The sequence below is a fragment of the Girardinichthys multiradiatus genome, chromosome 18, assembly GCF_021462225.1.
Source record: "Girardinichthys multiradiatus isolate DD_20200921_A chromosome 18, DD_fGirMul_XY1, whole genome shotgun sequence".
NCBI classification, from domain to species: Eukaryota; Metazoa; Chordata; class Actinopteri; order Cyprinodontiformes; family Goodeidae; genus Girardinichthys; species Girardinichthys multiradiatus.
Genome location: NC_061810.1, coordinates 44,643,182 through 44,660,458, shown reverse-complemented (window position 1 = coordinate 44,660,458; position 17,277 = coordinate 44,643,182). Strand labels below are relative to the sequence as shown.

The window sequence follows — 17,277 nt, the reverse complement described above, 5'->3', positions numbered from 1 at the left end:
CTGACTGCAGTAAAAATGTTGCTTCTCTGTTTTAAATTATAGCAGTTAGACTGTTTATATTTTATTCATTCCTATTTAATGGTTTTATACCATGAGACCCTCCTTAAAGCTGGTGCATACAAAAAACAGGGCCAACAGCAGCAAATACTCTGGCTGGTGGCAGTGGAGAAAGTGTTTGAGGATTGCTAAGGTAAGAAAAACAAAAATATAAAGGTGCTCTTTCTGCAAGGAAGCAAATAAACAATCTGCAGCTCAGCCTTGGTGCTTTATAGTCCCTCCAAATAAACTCTGCTGCTGTATTCTTTGGATCAAAGTGTTTGTGAGATAACAATAATTCAGGATATTGGAGTTTCCTCTTCTCACAAACTAACTCGAGTCCAAAAATGATAGAACATGATAAATAATGACAAAACAGCTGGTATGTGATCTTATTTAATTTTCTGCACTAAGGGTAAACGTTTGCTTGCCTTTGCATCACAGACTGTGCAGAACTCAGATCCTGCCAACGGGAGTTTTGGAAGAAGTTATGAAGAAAAAATTCGTAGGTAGCTGGAGGTCAGGATTGCATAACAGAAATATGTTATTACAAACTCCAGGTTTCACCCTCCATCTCACACACACACCTTTTTCAGCATTTGTATCTATACTCACAGGTCCCGCGTATCACTGTTATTATTTTCCACGCCTCTCCTCTACCCAGGCTCATTATTCTGTGATTGTTAAGGATTGTTTGGTGCACATTAATATGATTCAGGGTTTAACGCTCAATGCAGAAAAAGTTCCAGGGAGATGAAGGAATGCAATAACCTCAGGCGCGGCACTCTGAAACAAGCCCGAATTTGTTGTCAGCGCAGACGCTCTGCCTTTCTGAGGATTTGTAAATGTGGACTTTGCCCTTTATTAAACCCACAAGCTTAGTCAACAACAGAGGAGGAAGAAAATTATTTAAATGCTTTTTTTCCTGATAGGTCGAAGTAAAAGAGAGTAAAGGATAAAAGACCTCTATGAGAGCATCAATACTGAAGTGAAACACAGGGTATATATATATGTGTGTATAAGATACTGTGCAAATTGAGTTTGAAATTGCTCCCAATTGTTTTTCTTATCTTCCTTCCATCTGACAAATTTTACTATAAAACTGTCTTAATATCCATATTTTCTGAAGGTTGTGGGAAACATATCCCATATTTTAGCCTCTATATCTGTTGTTTGAAATTAGCCTCTGGAGTGAAATTTTAAATGATAATCCATGGAAGATTAACAAATTGAATAAGAATGGACAGGACTCGTAATAGACATGTTCTGTCCATTCCTTTTCAACTGTATTCATCAACTCTGGAAACAAACTATCCTCCCATGACTTAGTTCCCATTAAATTAATGCTCTCACTCCAACCAACCTAAAAGAATCCTGTGCTGTTTGACAAAAACATCATGCTATAATCCATGAAAAGAAATAACCGTAATTCGCCTTTCTTTGTAGACAGGAGACATGTAGGCACTAAAGCAGTGCATGAAAAGACTCTGAGCTCCTTCTGTATGTTTCTAAAACTATCAACTTGACATGGATGCAGAATAATCATATCCTTCCAGACCATCTTCTGCATTTAGTTTATTCTTTATTCGATTATAATTGCTGTACACCGATGAACATAAGCCAGACCTTCCAGTGGAAGCGCTTCCAGAACATTCAATTAACATCCAAATATTCAGGTATCCATAACTCTGCATTAGAAAAAAAAAACATCCCCAAATATCACTGACAGAGAACTGAAGCACAAACTGTCATCCTGTGGTCACCAGGTCTCCATAGCAACCAGTAGATACTTGCTGTTTGGGAAGGATGCCAAAAAAGGGCCTTTTTTATCCCACCATCATGAAGTGAAGCACCTGGAGTTTGCTAAATTTTATGTTTTTGGGGGTTTCTTTCCTCCACAGAATGAATGTACTGAAACTAAAAAGGGGATTAAATGCATGTGTACAGTTTTAGATTTTGCTATTGGAGTAAAAGATAAACAGAAAAGATCTTTACTCTAAAACTAAGAAAGAAGAGCAGTTCCCAGTTCTACAGTCCTTACACTGGCTCCCTGTATCTCAGAAAATAGACTCTAAAACACTTCTGTTAGTTTATCAATCACTAAATGGCTTAGCTCCTTCATACACTGAAGATTTACAGGGGTTGGACAATGAAACTGAAACACCTGTCATTTTAGTGTGGGAGGTTTCATGGCTAAATTGGACCAGCCTGGTAGCCAGTCTTCATTGATTGCACATTGCACCAGTAAGAGCAGAGTGTGAAGGTTCAATTAGCAGGGTAAGAGCACAGTTTTGCTCAAAATATTGAAATGCACACAACATTATGGGTGACATACCAGAGTTCAAAAGAGGACAAATTGTTGGTGCACGTCTTACTGGCGCATCTGTGACCAAGACAGCAAGTCTTTGTGATGTATCAAGAGCCACGGTATCCAGGGTAATGTCAGCATACCACCAAGAAGGACGAACCACATCCAACAGGATTAACTGTGGACGCAAGAGGAAGCTGTCTGAAAGGGATGTTCAGGTGCTAACCCGGATTGTATCCAAAAAACATAAAACCACGGCTGCCCAAATCACGGCAGAATTAAATGTGCTCCTCAACTCTCCTGTTTCCACCAGAACTGTCCGTCGGGAGCTCCAGCGGGTCAATATACACGGCCGGGCTGCTATAGCCAAACCTTTGGTCACTCATGCCAATGCCAAACGTCGGTTTCAATGGTGCAAGGAGCGCAAATGTTGGGCTGTGGACAATGTGAAACATCTATTGTTCTCTGATGAGTCCACCTTTACTGTTTTCCCCACATCCGGGAGAGTTACGGTGTGGAGAAGCCCCAAAGAAGCGTACCACCCAGACTGTTGCATGCCCAGAGTGAAGCATGGGGGTGGATCAGTGATGGTTTGGGCTGCCATATCATGGCATTCCCATGGCCCAATACTTGTGCTAGATGGGCGCGTCACTGCCAAGGACTACCGAACCATTCTTGAGGACCATGTGCATCCAATGGTTCAAACATTGTATCCTGAAGGCGGTGCCGTGTATCAGGATGACAATGCACCAATACACACAGCAAGACTGGTGAAAGATTGGTTTGATGAACATGAAAGTGAAGTTGAACATCTCCCATGGCCTGCACAGTCACCAGATCTAAATATTATTGAGCCACTTTGGGGAGTTTTGGAGGAGCGAGTCAGGAAACATTTTCCTCCACCAGTATCACGTAGTGACCTGGCCACTAGCCTGCAAGAAGAATAATCCGTTCCCTCTGACCACTGTGCAGGACTTGTATATGTCATTCCCAAGACAAATTGACCCTGTATTGGCCGCAAAAGGAGGCCCTACACCATACTAATAAATTATTGTGGTCTAAAACCAGGTGTTTCAGTTTCATTGTCCAACCCCTGTATAGTCACTGTATCAACCTCCTAGAACACTGATGTCTTTTCGTTCAAGTCTACTCTGCATCCCCAAAAGAACCAAACAAGGAGAAGCAGCATTCAGTTCTTATGCCTCACTTACCTGGAACAAACCTCCAGAAGATCGTAAAAATGCTGAATCCCTGAGTTCCATGAGTAAATCAAAGTTACAAACTCATTTGTTTAAAGTTATCTTTGACAGCTCTATTTAAAATAACTGAAACATAATAAAATTTAATCTGTAGTCCAACTGTTCTTTACCTCACTTTATTATGCTACTGCAATGTGCCTTATAGTACCTCTATGTGCTGCAATGCCTTGTTTAATTTAGGGTTGAGATAAACTGGAATCAGATCTGAAATGGATTCGATACTTAATAGAAACTAAGTTTAAAAATGAACAGTTCCTTCAAGACAAGTTTGAAATACACAAAATGTCAAAGACTCAAAAAGATGTAAAAACTGTGGCTTCAGGACATAAGACATAAGGAAACTTTTGAAACCAGCTATGTTTGTGAATCCTTCTCATCTCTATTCCCATCTCGGCTAACAAGAACTAGTTCCACTTGAGTGTTTGATGTCTCACAAATTCCCCAAAACATTCTCCGTTCTCAATTTGCCATAAAAGCTTGCAAACAGAGGACAATTTAGTTGTCCAATGGAAAAAATATTGTTTTCGATTCTATAATGTGGCCCAACTCCATCAGCAAGAGTCCAACAACTATTTGCACCATAGAAGATGTTCCCTTTTTATAGCAGGAAGGAGAATCTTTGTTTTCAGGAATCCATAAAATTCCTTCAGCCCTCTGAGGGAGACGTGTGGTGTAGTTTTTGCTTGTCTGAGGCAAACTCTGAGGCTACATGCGGCATTTCATAAAGGAGAATACAGCCATGTTGCCGCTGCCAATTACAGTGATGCTGCTGGGAACAGAGGAGGAAGGGAGTCGTTTGTGACAGTGAAGGCAAATGGAGGAACGAGATGTAATAAAGCAGGCCCTCTGTTGTTGACCCCATGTGTCAGTGTGAGTTTATGACCACTGTCTGAAGGGGCAAATAAGATTGTGCTTTATTGCTCAACAAGCCTCCCCAGCAATAAAATCCTGCCCCCATCAGCCATCCGTTCTGGGAGACATTAACTCCCCATCCAGCGTGGATTGGCTCAGTCTGCAGCTAAAGGCTAGAATTAGTGAACCAAATCCAATATCACTCAATGTCACCTCTGCCCAAGGCTAAAATGACTCATAAGTTCTTCTTTTTCCAACACTGGGAGAAGAGCAAAGAAGGACTGATTTAAAGGAGCATTGACAACTATCAGAAGCAGAAACATCTGCTTCTTACACAAGCTTACCTAAGCACATGTAAGGCACCACCATATGGGCGTGGCCTTTGCACACCTTCTTCTCCTTCTTGCACCAGTTCTCAATGTGGACAGGCTGGTTGGCTTCGACTACGTTGGTTATTTTGAGCTCTGGATACATCTGTTGGAAAAACAAGGAAATGTTGATATTAAACACTGTTAGAGAAGCCTTATCGTGCTGTGTTCTTGGTTAAGTGGAGCTTCAATAGATCCTTTAATCTCAGCTTTATACCCTCTTCTTGACATCTGCTCAACCGTGAAACAGTGTACAGGTTTGCCCTTTCATTAAATCTAATGAAAATGTCATCTACAAAATGCACCCGAAGCATCTGAGGATGGTTGCTCCACAAAAAAAAAAAAACCCAACAGGATTACCACCAACCTTCTCCGTTAACAGATACAGGCCAAGACAAGAATGAGGACATACATGGTATGGAAAAACATCTCCTTAATGTCAGAATGCCCAGAAAATGACAGGCAGAGTGTCTGGTAATTGAAATGCCACCCACTACAATAACATTCGTCCTCCAGGAAAAGCTTAATGGCATCTGAGGACAAATTACCATGAAATGAAAAGGGACTTATTCAATCTTCCCAGCTAATGCAGAGCCTCACCTGAACTAAAATGACGTTAACTAAATGGAAACTAATTTCAAAATTGTTTACATGATACACAACCTACGAATTATTCTTATTTAGCTTATTCTGAACTTTAAAGAAATTTTGGAGAATTTAATTTTCATCTAAAAATGTGATACAATATAAGAGGTTGTATGTGCTTTTCAACATGTTCAGACCTTTAATTTTGTACCCAGACAGGATCCTGTATCAGTACAATATACAGCTGCAACCAGATATTTAAATACACTGAAACATTATCATTTATTTCTCACAGCTTGACATTGTTTGGTCCAAAAGTACTGCTATATACAGGTCCTTCTCAAGAAATTAGCATATTGTGATAAAGTTCATTATTTTCCATAATGTCATGATGAAAATTTAACATTCATATATTTTAGATTCATTGCACACTAACTGAAATATTTCAGGTCTTTTATTGTCTTAATACGGATGATTTTGGCATACAGCTCATGAAAACCCAAAATTTCTATCTCACAAAATTAGCATATCATTAAAAGGGTCTCTAAATGAGCAATGAACCTAATCATCTGAATCAACGAGTTAACTCTAAACACCTGCAAAAGATTCCTGAGGCCTTAAAACTCCCAGCCTGGTTCATCACTCAAAACCCCAATCATGGGTAAGAATGCTGACCTGACTGCTGTCCAGAAGGCCACTATTGACACCCTCAAGCAAGAGGGTAAGACACAGAAAGAAATTTCTGAACGAATAGGCTGTTCCCAGAGTGCTGTATCAAGGCACCTCAGTGGGAAGTCTGTGGGAAGGAAAAAGTGTGGCAGAAAACGCTGCACAACGAGAAGAGGTGACCGGACCCTGAGGAAGATTGTGGAGAAGGGCCGATTCCAGACCTTGGGGGACCTGCGGAAGCAGTGGACTGACTCTGGAGTAGAAACATCCAGAGCCACCGTGCACAGGCGTATGCAGGAAAAGGGCTACAGGTGCCGCATTCCCCAGGTCAAGCCACTTTTGAACCAGAAACAGCGGCTGTAGCGCCTGACCTGGTCTACAGAGAAGCAGCACTGGACTGTTGCTCAGTGGTCCAAAGTACTTTTTTCGGATGAAAGCAAATTCTGCATGTCATTCGGAAATCAAGGTGCCAGAGTCTGGAGGAAGACTGGGGAGAAGGAAATGCCAAAACGCCAGAAGTCCAGTGTCAAGTACCCACAGTCAGTGATGGTCTGGGGTGCCGTGTCAGCTGCTGGTGTTGGTCCACTGTGTTTTATCAAGGGCAGGGTCAATGCAGCTAGCTATCAGGAGATTTTGGAGCACTTCATGCTTCCATCTGCTGAAAAGCTTTATGGAGATGAAGATTTCATTTTTCAGCACGACCTGGCACCTGCTCACAGTGCCAAAACCACTGGTAAATGGTTTACTGACCATGGTATCACTGTGCTCAATTGGCCTGCCAACTCTCCTGACCTGAACCCCATAGAGAATCTGTGGGATATTGTGAAGAGAACGTTGAGAGACTCAAGACCCAAGACTCTGGATGAGCTAAAGGCCGCTATCGAAGCATCCTGGGCCTCCATAAGACCTCAGCAGTGCCACAGACTGATTGCCTCCATGCCACGCCGCATTGAAGCAGTCATTTCTGCCAAAGGATTCCCGACCAAGTATTGAGTGCATAACTGTACATGATTATTTGAAGGTTGACGTTTTTGTATTAAAAACACTTTTCTTTTATTGGTCGGATGAAATATGCTAATTTTGTGAGATAGGAATTTTGGGTTTTCATGAGCTGTATGCCAAAATCATCCGTATTAAGACAATAAAAGACCTGAAATATTTCAGTTAGTGTGCAATGAATCTAAAATATATGAATATTAAATTTTCATCATTACATTATGGAAAATAATGAACTTTATCCCAATATGCTAATTTTTTGAGAAGGACCTGTATATGAAAATAAATGTAGAATTTGGAAATCAAGGTCCCAGAGTCTGGAAGGAAGAGTGGGGTGACTCCAGTTTTATGTTTTGATTCGGGGAGCCTGCTGGTGTTGTTCCAAACTGCCATCTACCTGGGAATGTAAGAGAAATCCATGCTTCCTTCTGCCAGCAAGCTCTATGGAGATGCTGATTGCAATATTTTGTTCCAAAAGGACTCAGTACCTGCCCACACTACCAAACGTACCAATTCCTGCTTTAATGACCATGCTATCACTGTCTTGGACTGTCCAGCCTGACCTAAACCTCATAGGAATGTGTTGTCAAGAGAAAGATGAGAGCCACTGATGAGCTGAAGGCTGATGTTAAAGGAACCTGGGCTTGAGGTGTTAAACCTCAGCCCCAGGCTGAACACCTCCAGGCCATATGGCACTGAGGCAGTAAGTCATGCAAAATGAGTCCCAACTGAGTACTGAGTGCACGTTTCAGTAGGCTGACATTTCTGTACTAAATGTTGTTGGTCTTGTGCAAAATTCTAATTAAACTAAAATGACAGAATACTTGGAATATATCAGACTGTTTTTAATTAATCTGAATTTAATGGGTTTTACTTTGAGAGGAATTATTGAAATAGATAAACTTTTCAAATATATTCTAACGTATTAAGGTGCACATGTAAAAACTAACTTTAAATCCTATCCCTTCATTACCAAACCAGTCTAAGATTAAAGGAACTGAGATAAGAATCCACACTCATTCCCAGTAAATGATGATGACCTGCTTTGTCACTTCCTTCCTTTAAGTGACTTCAGTGGCTGGATTTCAACACATCTCTGACATGAACATGACGGTGAGGCCTCTTTGTCACTGTGACTCACCTCCTGGCAGTACTGCAGCACGCCCTCTTTGGTTCCTACGCAGCTTTTGGTTCCTGACGGGTCAGGTTCCCAGCGACCAGTCTGAATGTTGACGTGCATGTTGAGTTTCCCGCAGAACATAGCCACCTGTGGCTCGGCCACAGCAGACCCAGTTCCTGCGTTGGCAGCTAGAGCCTGCAGAGAGAAGAGGAACGTATTGGTCGATGTGGTCATTTTAAATCCAATAAAAGCTGTGAAGCTGTCGCTCTGACAGACTTGAGTAACTGTCCGCCCGGAACACTTTTTGTCCAAAAGCACTGTTTTATACTGAGAAGTCAGGCCAGATAAAGCAGATTCAGCTCATCAGCTGCTATAGATAACCATATCAGATGTGATGGAGCAGCATCAGTACAGCTACTGCTGCAGTGCTGAGGGAGCAGAGTGGCTCAGACAAGACACAAACTGAAAGAAACAGGAACATTTGCAGAGTTGACATTAATGTCTGATTAGATGTGTGTTCAGAACTTTCTAGATCTCATGTCTACTCAGTTGCAGCTCACAGATCAGCAGTTTGTTATGTTTCACCAAACAGGACATTCGTATTTATGGCAGAGCTCTGCTTGAACGGCTCTCCTGGGACCAAAGCCTCCCCACAAAGGACGCATCATTTATCCTTTAAGGTAAACAAGGAAGCAGAGTGATTCTACCAGCATTATATTTACAGACATAAAAATACACCTTTTATACACAAGGTAATTCAATGAGCTTTAAAGGAAATAAAGGAGCGTAGGTAAATAAACTGTGAAATCTGTAAATAATGTAAAAGATAATAATTCAATTTAAGTGAAGCATGACATAATAAGACACGATGCAGATTAGCTGATAAAATATTCTTTGATGTTTATGGGTAAGCTGCAGTGGCAGAGGAGCTGAGGAGCATAGAAACTAAATGTTTGGTTCTGTTCTTGGGAAAAAGAGACTAAACAGGGCTCTAAAGTCCTGCAGGGTTTACATGGTTCATACCTGACAAGCAACTCTGAGATTTGTCTAGGCTAGTTAGATTTTACTTACATCTCACTTTTCTCAAATAAAAATTACAAAGACAGAGTATTAAAATTAAAACATGAATAAAAAGACAGAAAAATAAATGATACAAATAGTTGAAAACAAATAAACAACATGTAAAACGAAAGATCATTCAGTGCCCTTTAGACCAATAATTAATTTTAGAATCTATACTTTTAAATCTAATTCTAAAGTTGTGTGTTATCAGCATACATATGGAAAGAGATGTTGTAGGACTCCAAAATTAGAACTAGACCTCGTTTAACTTAGTGGTGGCATCAGCCATCTTCTATGGTGTAGTTTGTTGGAGCAGCAGCTTATCTGCAGCCGACAGGAAGCAGTTTGATAAGCTCAACAGGAAGGCCAGCTCCATCCTAGGTTGGCCCTCTGGACACGGCTCAGGTGGTCGGAGACAGAAGGACTCTGGCAAAAATAACATCACTTTTGGACAACGTCTCCCCCTGCATGAAGCTGTTGCAGAACTGGAGAGCTCCTTTAGTGACAGACAGCTGCATCCTAAGTGCACAAAGGAGCGCTATCGCAGATCCTTCCTCCCTATAGCTGTTGGACTTTATACCCATCACTACTCCCAACAAACTCAGTGTTTTCATCCATACTGATTGTTTTGCAGTTTTTCCATTTCTATTTGTTGCTTTTTGTTGTATTCATTACTCCCAAATGACCCAAAAAAGTCTCCCGTCTGCCACATAATACCTGAACCAATCTATCAGAGTGCCTGATAATCCCACTCACTTTTCTTATCAATCAGCATGCTATGATCAACTGTTGAGTCATGTTTTCAAGTCGTAGTGATAGAATTATGTAATGAAAACCGGTTTCTTCGAGATTTGTTTGAATATGTCTTCCTGCATGAATCTCCCTCCCTTGCTCACTATCCTAACATTTGAACATGTAAGGAATCCTGCTTTTACTCCCATTTAGGTCCTTACTGTCATCGTATACTGAACTCTGTAGGAGGAGGAAGGATAAGCATCAAGATTTCTTGTCGTTAAATCCTCTTTAAAGAGAAAATACATTTCTAATCAGATTTAAGAAGACTGATGTGCTGGCATTAGCTTCTAACTGAAACAATAAGTCATGGCAGCTAACACTTGCCTTATGCTGAGTCTCTGATTAACTTTTAAAAGGGATGCAGCTCTGAAATCCAAACGAGCCTCCAAACAGGAAGTGGATTGGACGTTTTTTCCTCTTGATGGTATCAGATCATCAAAACAATTTTCAAACCCTTCGAGACATCCAGGAATGATGAAGGACAAGCTGTTTTCTGGTTCCCCAGCTTTAACAAAGTTAAGAAGGCAGACAGAGGGAATCCCTTATGGTGGAGAAAAGGGAGGTGTTGGGGACAAAACCCTCTGCCTGATTCTGAGCTGGCAAAAGGAACAGACAGAAAGGACAAAACAAGTGCTGTGTAATCAGCAGTTGGCTGCTATGTGTGATGAGCTGCACTGAATCAAGCTCCAGCCACAAATACGCGTTGCACAAGGACACAGCACTCAGAAAAACCACAATCATGAGCTGAATTCAGTCCAAAAGGCATAACAATCCCTCCTCTGTCCTCGCTCTACCCATCTCTGCCCCAGATGGAATTCAATGTTGTGTAAGCGCAAACAGCGATTATATTTCTGTTATTGGAAAATGGACCTCGGGAAGATAAACAGTAATTAAAAGGGGTCCAATTAAGCAGCAAAGAAACAGCCTTGTTTGCTTTCCTTCCTGTGTTTTCATTCACAGGGTGGATGAGAGGCAAAAAACGGGGGGCGGGTTGGGGGAATAAAGGAGGAAGATGACGAAGCATTGGTCTCACATGTAATGTTAATTCTTGTGCATCACAGAGGAGCGGAGAACGGAGAAAGTTACCACGGCTGACTTTAATCTGGAGTCACATGCATCTTCAGCCTTTGGAAACGAGGCTTTCTAAGCTTGACCAACAGAGAGATGCAATGCGGCGGATTACACGCCTGGAGAGAGAAATGGGCATGACGCAGACTAAATGTTATGAGTTCCAGGCTCATGTCCAGAATTACAGAACAAGAATGACAGGAAGGTGTTGAAGCAGTGATCGATACATTTCCAAGACATCTTTTCATCATGTCCCACAGGGCGCCAGCAAAGAGAACTGAGAGAAAATGATAAAATTAACATAATTTTTAGGTGACATCATTAACCCTAGTGTAGGCGCAAATATCAGGCATATTGACATACATGTTGGACCTTATTAACTGTCCGTTAAGTAACAGCAACAGGCAGTATGTATAAAGCACAGGTCTTTTCTGTTTGAATGAGTATGACAGCAGCAACACACCAGGACCTTGTATCCTTATAAACTTTATTATTTAACTAATATCACTGCTCGTCACAAGAAGAAGTCCAGATATCTTGGTGTGCTATTCACAGATAATGGCAGCAGTTACATAGATGGATCTGAACTGGGTCTGCATGATGTTGTTCTACTCTGTTGTAAAGAGGGAGATAAGGCCGAAAAGCAAGGATTGTCAGTTTTCTGCTTCATCTATGTTCCAGTCCTTACACAAGTTCATAACATATGGATCAGAACCAGATGAACAATATCCTGGATATAGCACTGATAGATGTATGTATGGATGGAAGGATGGACGGGGAGACGGATGGATGGGCAAATGATCACAGGCCAGTTTGCAGTTTCCCTGTATTATTATTTGACAACACTCATCTAAAATTGAATCTGAGGTGCTCAAAACCAAAGTAAAATAGAACTGGGTTTTTTTGTTATGTGTTGTTGCATTTGAAAATAAAACAGAAAAAACAAGCTTCCAAACTTTACTAATTTGACACAAACAGTGGTCTTAAGGATAAGTAGCGTTTAAGTTTCATTAGTTAATCAAATACCTGATTGCATTGTTAACACCAATTAAACCAAAGCACCTAACTGGTTAGAGATGACTACTGCAGGTAAGTCAGCATGGTAGAGAAGAATGTGTGGCTGGATTATTTAATAATATCTAAGTCTATGTGATCTCATCACACACACACTTTATGGAAAATTTGGTGTCACGCCTAGCAAGCGAGCCTTCTCATCTCTGCTCATCTCACTGGGATGTAATATCACGTGTAAGTGTGAACACCTGCTCCTGTGTGAAGGCTTATCCACACAGCGAGAGACAAAAAGGAGGGAGGAGAGGGAGTGGAAGCTGGGAAAAAGGGAGAGGCAGCTCGATGAAGGAGCTTTTAGGCAAACTGGGTAAACAGCAATAAGACGCAGTGATTGGCCTATGAGTTGCTGTGAGTGTTATTCTCATCTGAATCCAGACTTTAAAGCAATAAACAAAACACTGCGTGGGCTGAGGATCATTCCCAGTCTGCCTCCAGCACAAAAACATGGTTTATTGGGTTGCTCTGTGTGGCCTCAGCCATATTTGGCCCTGGAACAAGCCGAGACATGGCGGTGCTGCTGGTAAAATAATGGTGAAGCTTCTTGATGCAGTGGATAAATACACAGTCTGATTGACTTTACCTGGTAACAACTGAGCTCTTTGGCTGCATAGATTCACTTTTTCTCATTGCATCAACAGTTATAATGCCAAGGACTTTCTGAAAACAAAATGAAAAACAAAGATCTAAGAATAACATCGAATAATTTTGCTTTCTGCACATGCAGTGAGTGAGCAGAATGTAAAATGAATGCATTCACAGGGAAATGAAAAAGTGACAAATCAGAGAAACCTTGACAGGAGAAAATGATGGGCGTCCGTTTCCAGAGATGAACATTTAGCTCAGGGAAGTCTGAGGGTGAGATTTTACTAAACGTTAAATGTGGAGAATTGAAGCTTGATCTGTGCAGAGGTTCTGTTACAATCTCAAACTTCAATGTATCTTATTGGGACTTTTTTTTGGAATAGACCACCACAAAGTAGTGCCCCATTGTGATCTGGAAGAAAAATTATACACGTGTTTTTTCTTAATTTTTGCAAAACTAAAAACAACAAAAACACAAACTGTTGTGGGCATATATATTAACCCCTTTTATTCTAATACCAACAGGACAAACAACAGGTTGTTTGTCCTGTATGTCTCTGTGTTGCCCTGCCATGGATTGGTGACGTGTCCAGGGTGTACCCCGCCTCACGCCGGTAGACTGCTGGAGATAGGCACCAGCTTCCCCGTGACCCACTATGGAATAACCGCTATTGAAGACGAATGAATGAATGAATGAATAGTTGAATACCAGTAAATGTAGATGGCCAGGAAAAGAGGATTAATCAGAGATGCATTCAAAAGCTTAATGTTGACTGAGGAGCTGCAGAGATCCACAGCTCAGGTAGGAGTCTAGAAATCTGTCTTTAAAAAAAAAAGGCATAAGGAAAGCTTTGCTGAAAGAAAACAATAAGAAGTTCAGTTTCAATTAGAACACAAGTCATTTAGGGGACACGGTGGAAGAAGGTACTCTGGTCAGATGAGACCCACTCTGAACATTGTGGTCTCCAGGCAAACCCTATATGTTGAGGACAAGTAACACATCACTCTGAAAACACCATCTTCATGATGAAACATGGTGCTGGGAGGGAGCATCATGCTGTGGGATGGTTTTCTTTAGCAGGGGCAGCTCAATACAGGGGCAATCCAAAAAGAAAACCTGTTAGAGGTTCACCTTCCAGCAGAACAACAATCCTTAACATAGAGCCAGAGCTACAATGAGAATGATTAGATCAAGCCATTTTCGCCTGTTAGAATGGCCCAGTCAAAGTCCAGACCTACATACAACTGAGAAACATTCCAGTATCAAGATGTGCAGAGATACTAGTAACAAACCCTAAAACATTTGCAGCTGTAGTTGCAGAAAAGAGTGGTGTTACAAAATACTGACTCAGTGGGCCGAACACAAATACATGCCACAGTTTTCAGATTTTTATCCTAAAAACACCTCTCAGTTAAGACCTACCTTCTGGTCTAGCACAAAACATCCCAATAGAATACTCTATTCCACTAAGGTGGAAAATGTTTTTCCAGGCCATGCAACAGGAAGTTAAATACCAAAACGAGTGGGAGGCCTTAGAAAAAGCCTCCTGGAAGGGTGGGGTCAGTTATTGACCCTTCACAAATCATCTGGGCAAAGTCCAAAGAAGCTAATCCAATTTGTGTGTTTGTCTGTGTGTGGCCCCAAGATGAGTGATCCGCAGTGTGAGCTCAGGACACACACTGAGAGGATAATCAGGAGAGGGGTGTGTGGACATCTAAAAGAGCCATAATGTTTAAAACAACCAGGTTTTAGTCTGGGTGATGACCCGTCAGTGCAGACACACACAGATGGGAACTGAAAAATTAGTCGAAGAAAATCGAGCAGACCTTTTCTGCACACATACAGATGGTACCCGGCCTGACATTTCTGACATGTTTTCCACTAAACTGCCCGAGTTGCGTGTAAAAACACCCCCTCTGCCTTCATCTCCAGTGTCAACCGGGCTATAAACCTCCATGGGTCCTGCTCAGCCGTGGCAACTGGTCTAAATTTGGCAGAGGTGCGGCGGGGCAGCTCCTTTAAAATGAGACGCCCCTCAGGATGGGTGGGTTACCCAACGTGCATGTGATTGCGCAAAGAAATGCCTGGCACCAATAATCCGGCTAATCCTTCCCGGTGGTGAACCCAGCGCTTAAATAAGACATAGCTGTGAGAAAATACGGGCAAAAACAGACACAAGGAAGAAGAATCAATCCTGATCCCTCATTGCTTTCCACATAAAAGGCAGGAATTACTGTAATTAGAGTCATATTTCTGCATTTGCTACCATAATACACCATGTATTTTGTGTTTTGTCACATCAGTCACTGAATTCCCATCCAGCCTAAACACCTTCTTGTTATTTTTCTTAAGCAGGCTTGATAGAGACTTCCGCTACTCTACCCCCTTCATTATTTTTCAGTCCAGAACTGCACCATGTCTGACAGAAAATGAGTAAAAAAACAGAGATGACCCAAGACCTTTACACAGGACCGTATAATATCGCTCTCAACAACACAACGGCACGCCATGGTTTGATTCAAACATCACCAACATCAATTTAAACCACAAAAAATAAGACAATTTCATTCCCTGAAAGCAGAAAAGTGGTTCATGTCTGTTCCAGAACAAAGACATGGGTTTTTATCATTTATCCTACTGATTGCAGATATACCTGTGGCTTAAATGCATTTTTAAAAGATATTGTTGCATTTTGTTGAATATGTACTATATACTCAGGCCAGAGAATAATTAATACAACATAGGTAGACTGGCTTTATATTTAATACTTGTGTTAGCCCATCTCCTTTTATAACAATTAACTCTTTCATTTTGCATCATATTTTCAACAATATATATTTTTAATCATAACTTTTATATACACACATTTTTATTTCTACCCTTTATGCTTCCATCGTTGTTGTTGTTATTATATTTCACACTACAATAATCAAAGGAGTGCTTGGCTGCCTGGATATAAAGCCGCACAATATCAAGAAAATATCAAATTAAGATACTGTTACTCAAGAATATACAATGATGAGATCAATTACAAATGGTTCACATTCTTCTGGCTCTTTTCTTTTACCATTATACAACGTTGCCACTGCTCTACATGAGTTTTAATATCTCAGCCATGAAATAAATAAATCAGGTGAGGGCATTAAGGCCAGTTAAGAGACCAACCAATTGGCCAAATATGTTATTGATATGATGAACTTAACGTTAATGCAAGACTATTCAAATATAATATCCTACAAATTGTTGCAGTTGTTTGTGATTGCAACATTGCACACACTGATATATTATGACAGTCGATATGTTGTGCAGCTCGAGTAAAATGCTATACTCCCAGTGCAATACAGGAAAATACCCATGCACACCCATAATATATTTATACGATGGATTTTTACTGCCCTTAATGCTCCCAATGGATGTATATTTTTAGAACCTGACATGCAAAAAGTGGTGGGGGGCATTGTGATGAAGGAATAGGCAGGAAAAGCAGCCCTAATCCATTATCATCTGTCCATCGTTTTATCTATTCATCCCTCCAAGCACAAATTATTTAATGTATCCTTTTAGCCATCATAAGTTGACTGCATCCATCTATTAATCCACCAATCTAGTCCAATATTTTTCATCTATATGTCCATATATCCATTATCCATCCTGTTATCTGCCTCCTTAGCCATCATTTTAACATCTGGCAATCTCTCTATTTATTTGGCCATCCTCTTAACTACGCCTCCATCAGAGTGGCAGGAGCATGACTCCTGCGGTCATAAAGCAGGTGGGAAGGTTGTGACCCGAGCCACTGACACCATCACAACAGAAACAGATCAGCAGACAGCAGCTGAAAGAGTGGAGGACACTTCCTGCCAACCTCCACCACCTCTAACATTAAAGGAGAGATGAAAACCAGAATAATTAAATATAAAGGAAGGGGCAAAAGCCAGAACAGAACCTGCCGCCATCATCACTGCAATGTAAGTGAGAGAAAAGGCCTTTCTGTCTCCATCTCAACTTGTTCAGAGACTTGATGAGTCACCACTCCAAACTCTGGGCATGTGTAATGCCTTCACTGTTTGGGCAACAGTGGAGTCCAGTAAATGCCACTTTCTGAACACAAAACCAAAAGCGGTGAAATTTACAGTTGCACATAAAGCTCAGTGTGGGTTTCTTCCCTCTCTAAGGCAACGCAGCTCACAGTCCAGTTCCTCTGACTTCCAAGGAGAATTCATAGGGAAAGTACAAAATAAATTCCTGCAAAGGACATTTTAATTAGTTCTTCTTCAATATTAAAAGTTCTTCTTCGGTATGTGCAAATAATAAGTCTTGTGTTTGAGTTATGCTGCTCCAAAAAAAACTAAGCGGCTGTTTCCTTTCAGCAGGCATCACCTCTGCACGGCTTATTAAGCCCATAACCAGACAGAATCTTTGATCCTCTTTAACTAAAACATACCCAGAAGACCAGAAAACCACCCGCCTCCAAGAACAGTGGTGTGACCCACTGATACCGGGCC

The 17,277-nt window shown here is 41.1% G+C and overlaps 1 protein-coding gene across 5 annotated transcripts in view; it reads right to left on the bottom strand.

The window, feature by feature from the left end:
- Positions 1–17,277, bottom strand: part of aplp2 (amyloid beta (A4) precursor-like protein 2) — an 87,411-nt gene that overhangs the window by 35,812 nt on the left and 34,322 nt on the right. For all 5 annotated transcript variants that reach the window (XM_047391463.1, XM_047391465.1, XM_047391466.1 and 2 more), the window contains exons 2-3: positions 8,215–8,388; positions 4,800–4,929 (exon numbers count right to left, since the gene is read on the bottom strand). In XM_047391463.1, coding sequence (XP_047247419.1) covers positions 4,800–4,929; positions 8,215–8,388 — 304 coding nt within the window. The remainder of the gene's footprint in view (positions 1–4,799; positions 4,930–8,214; positions 8,389–17,277) is intronic.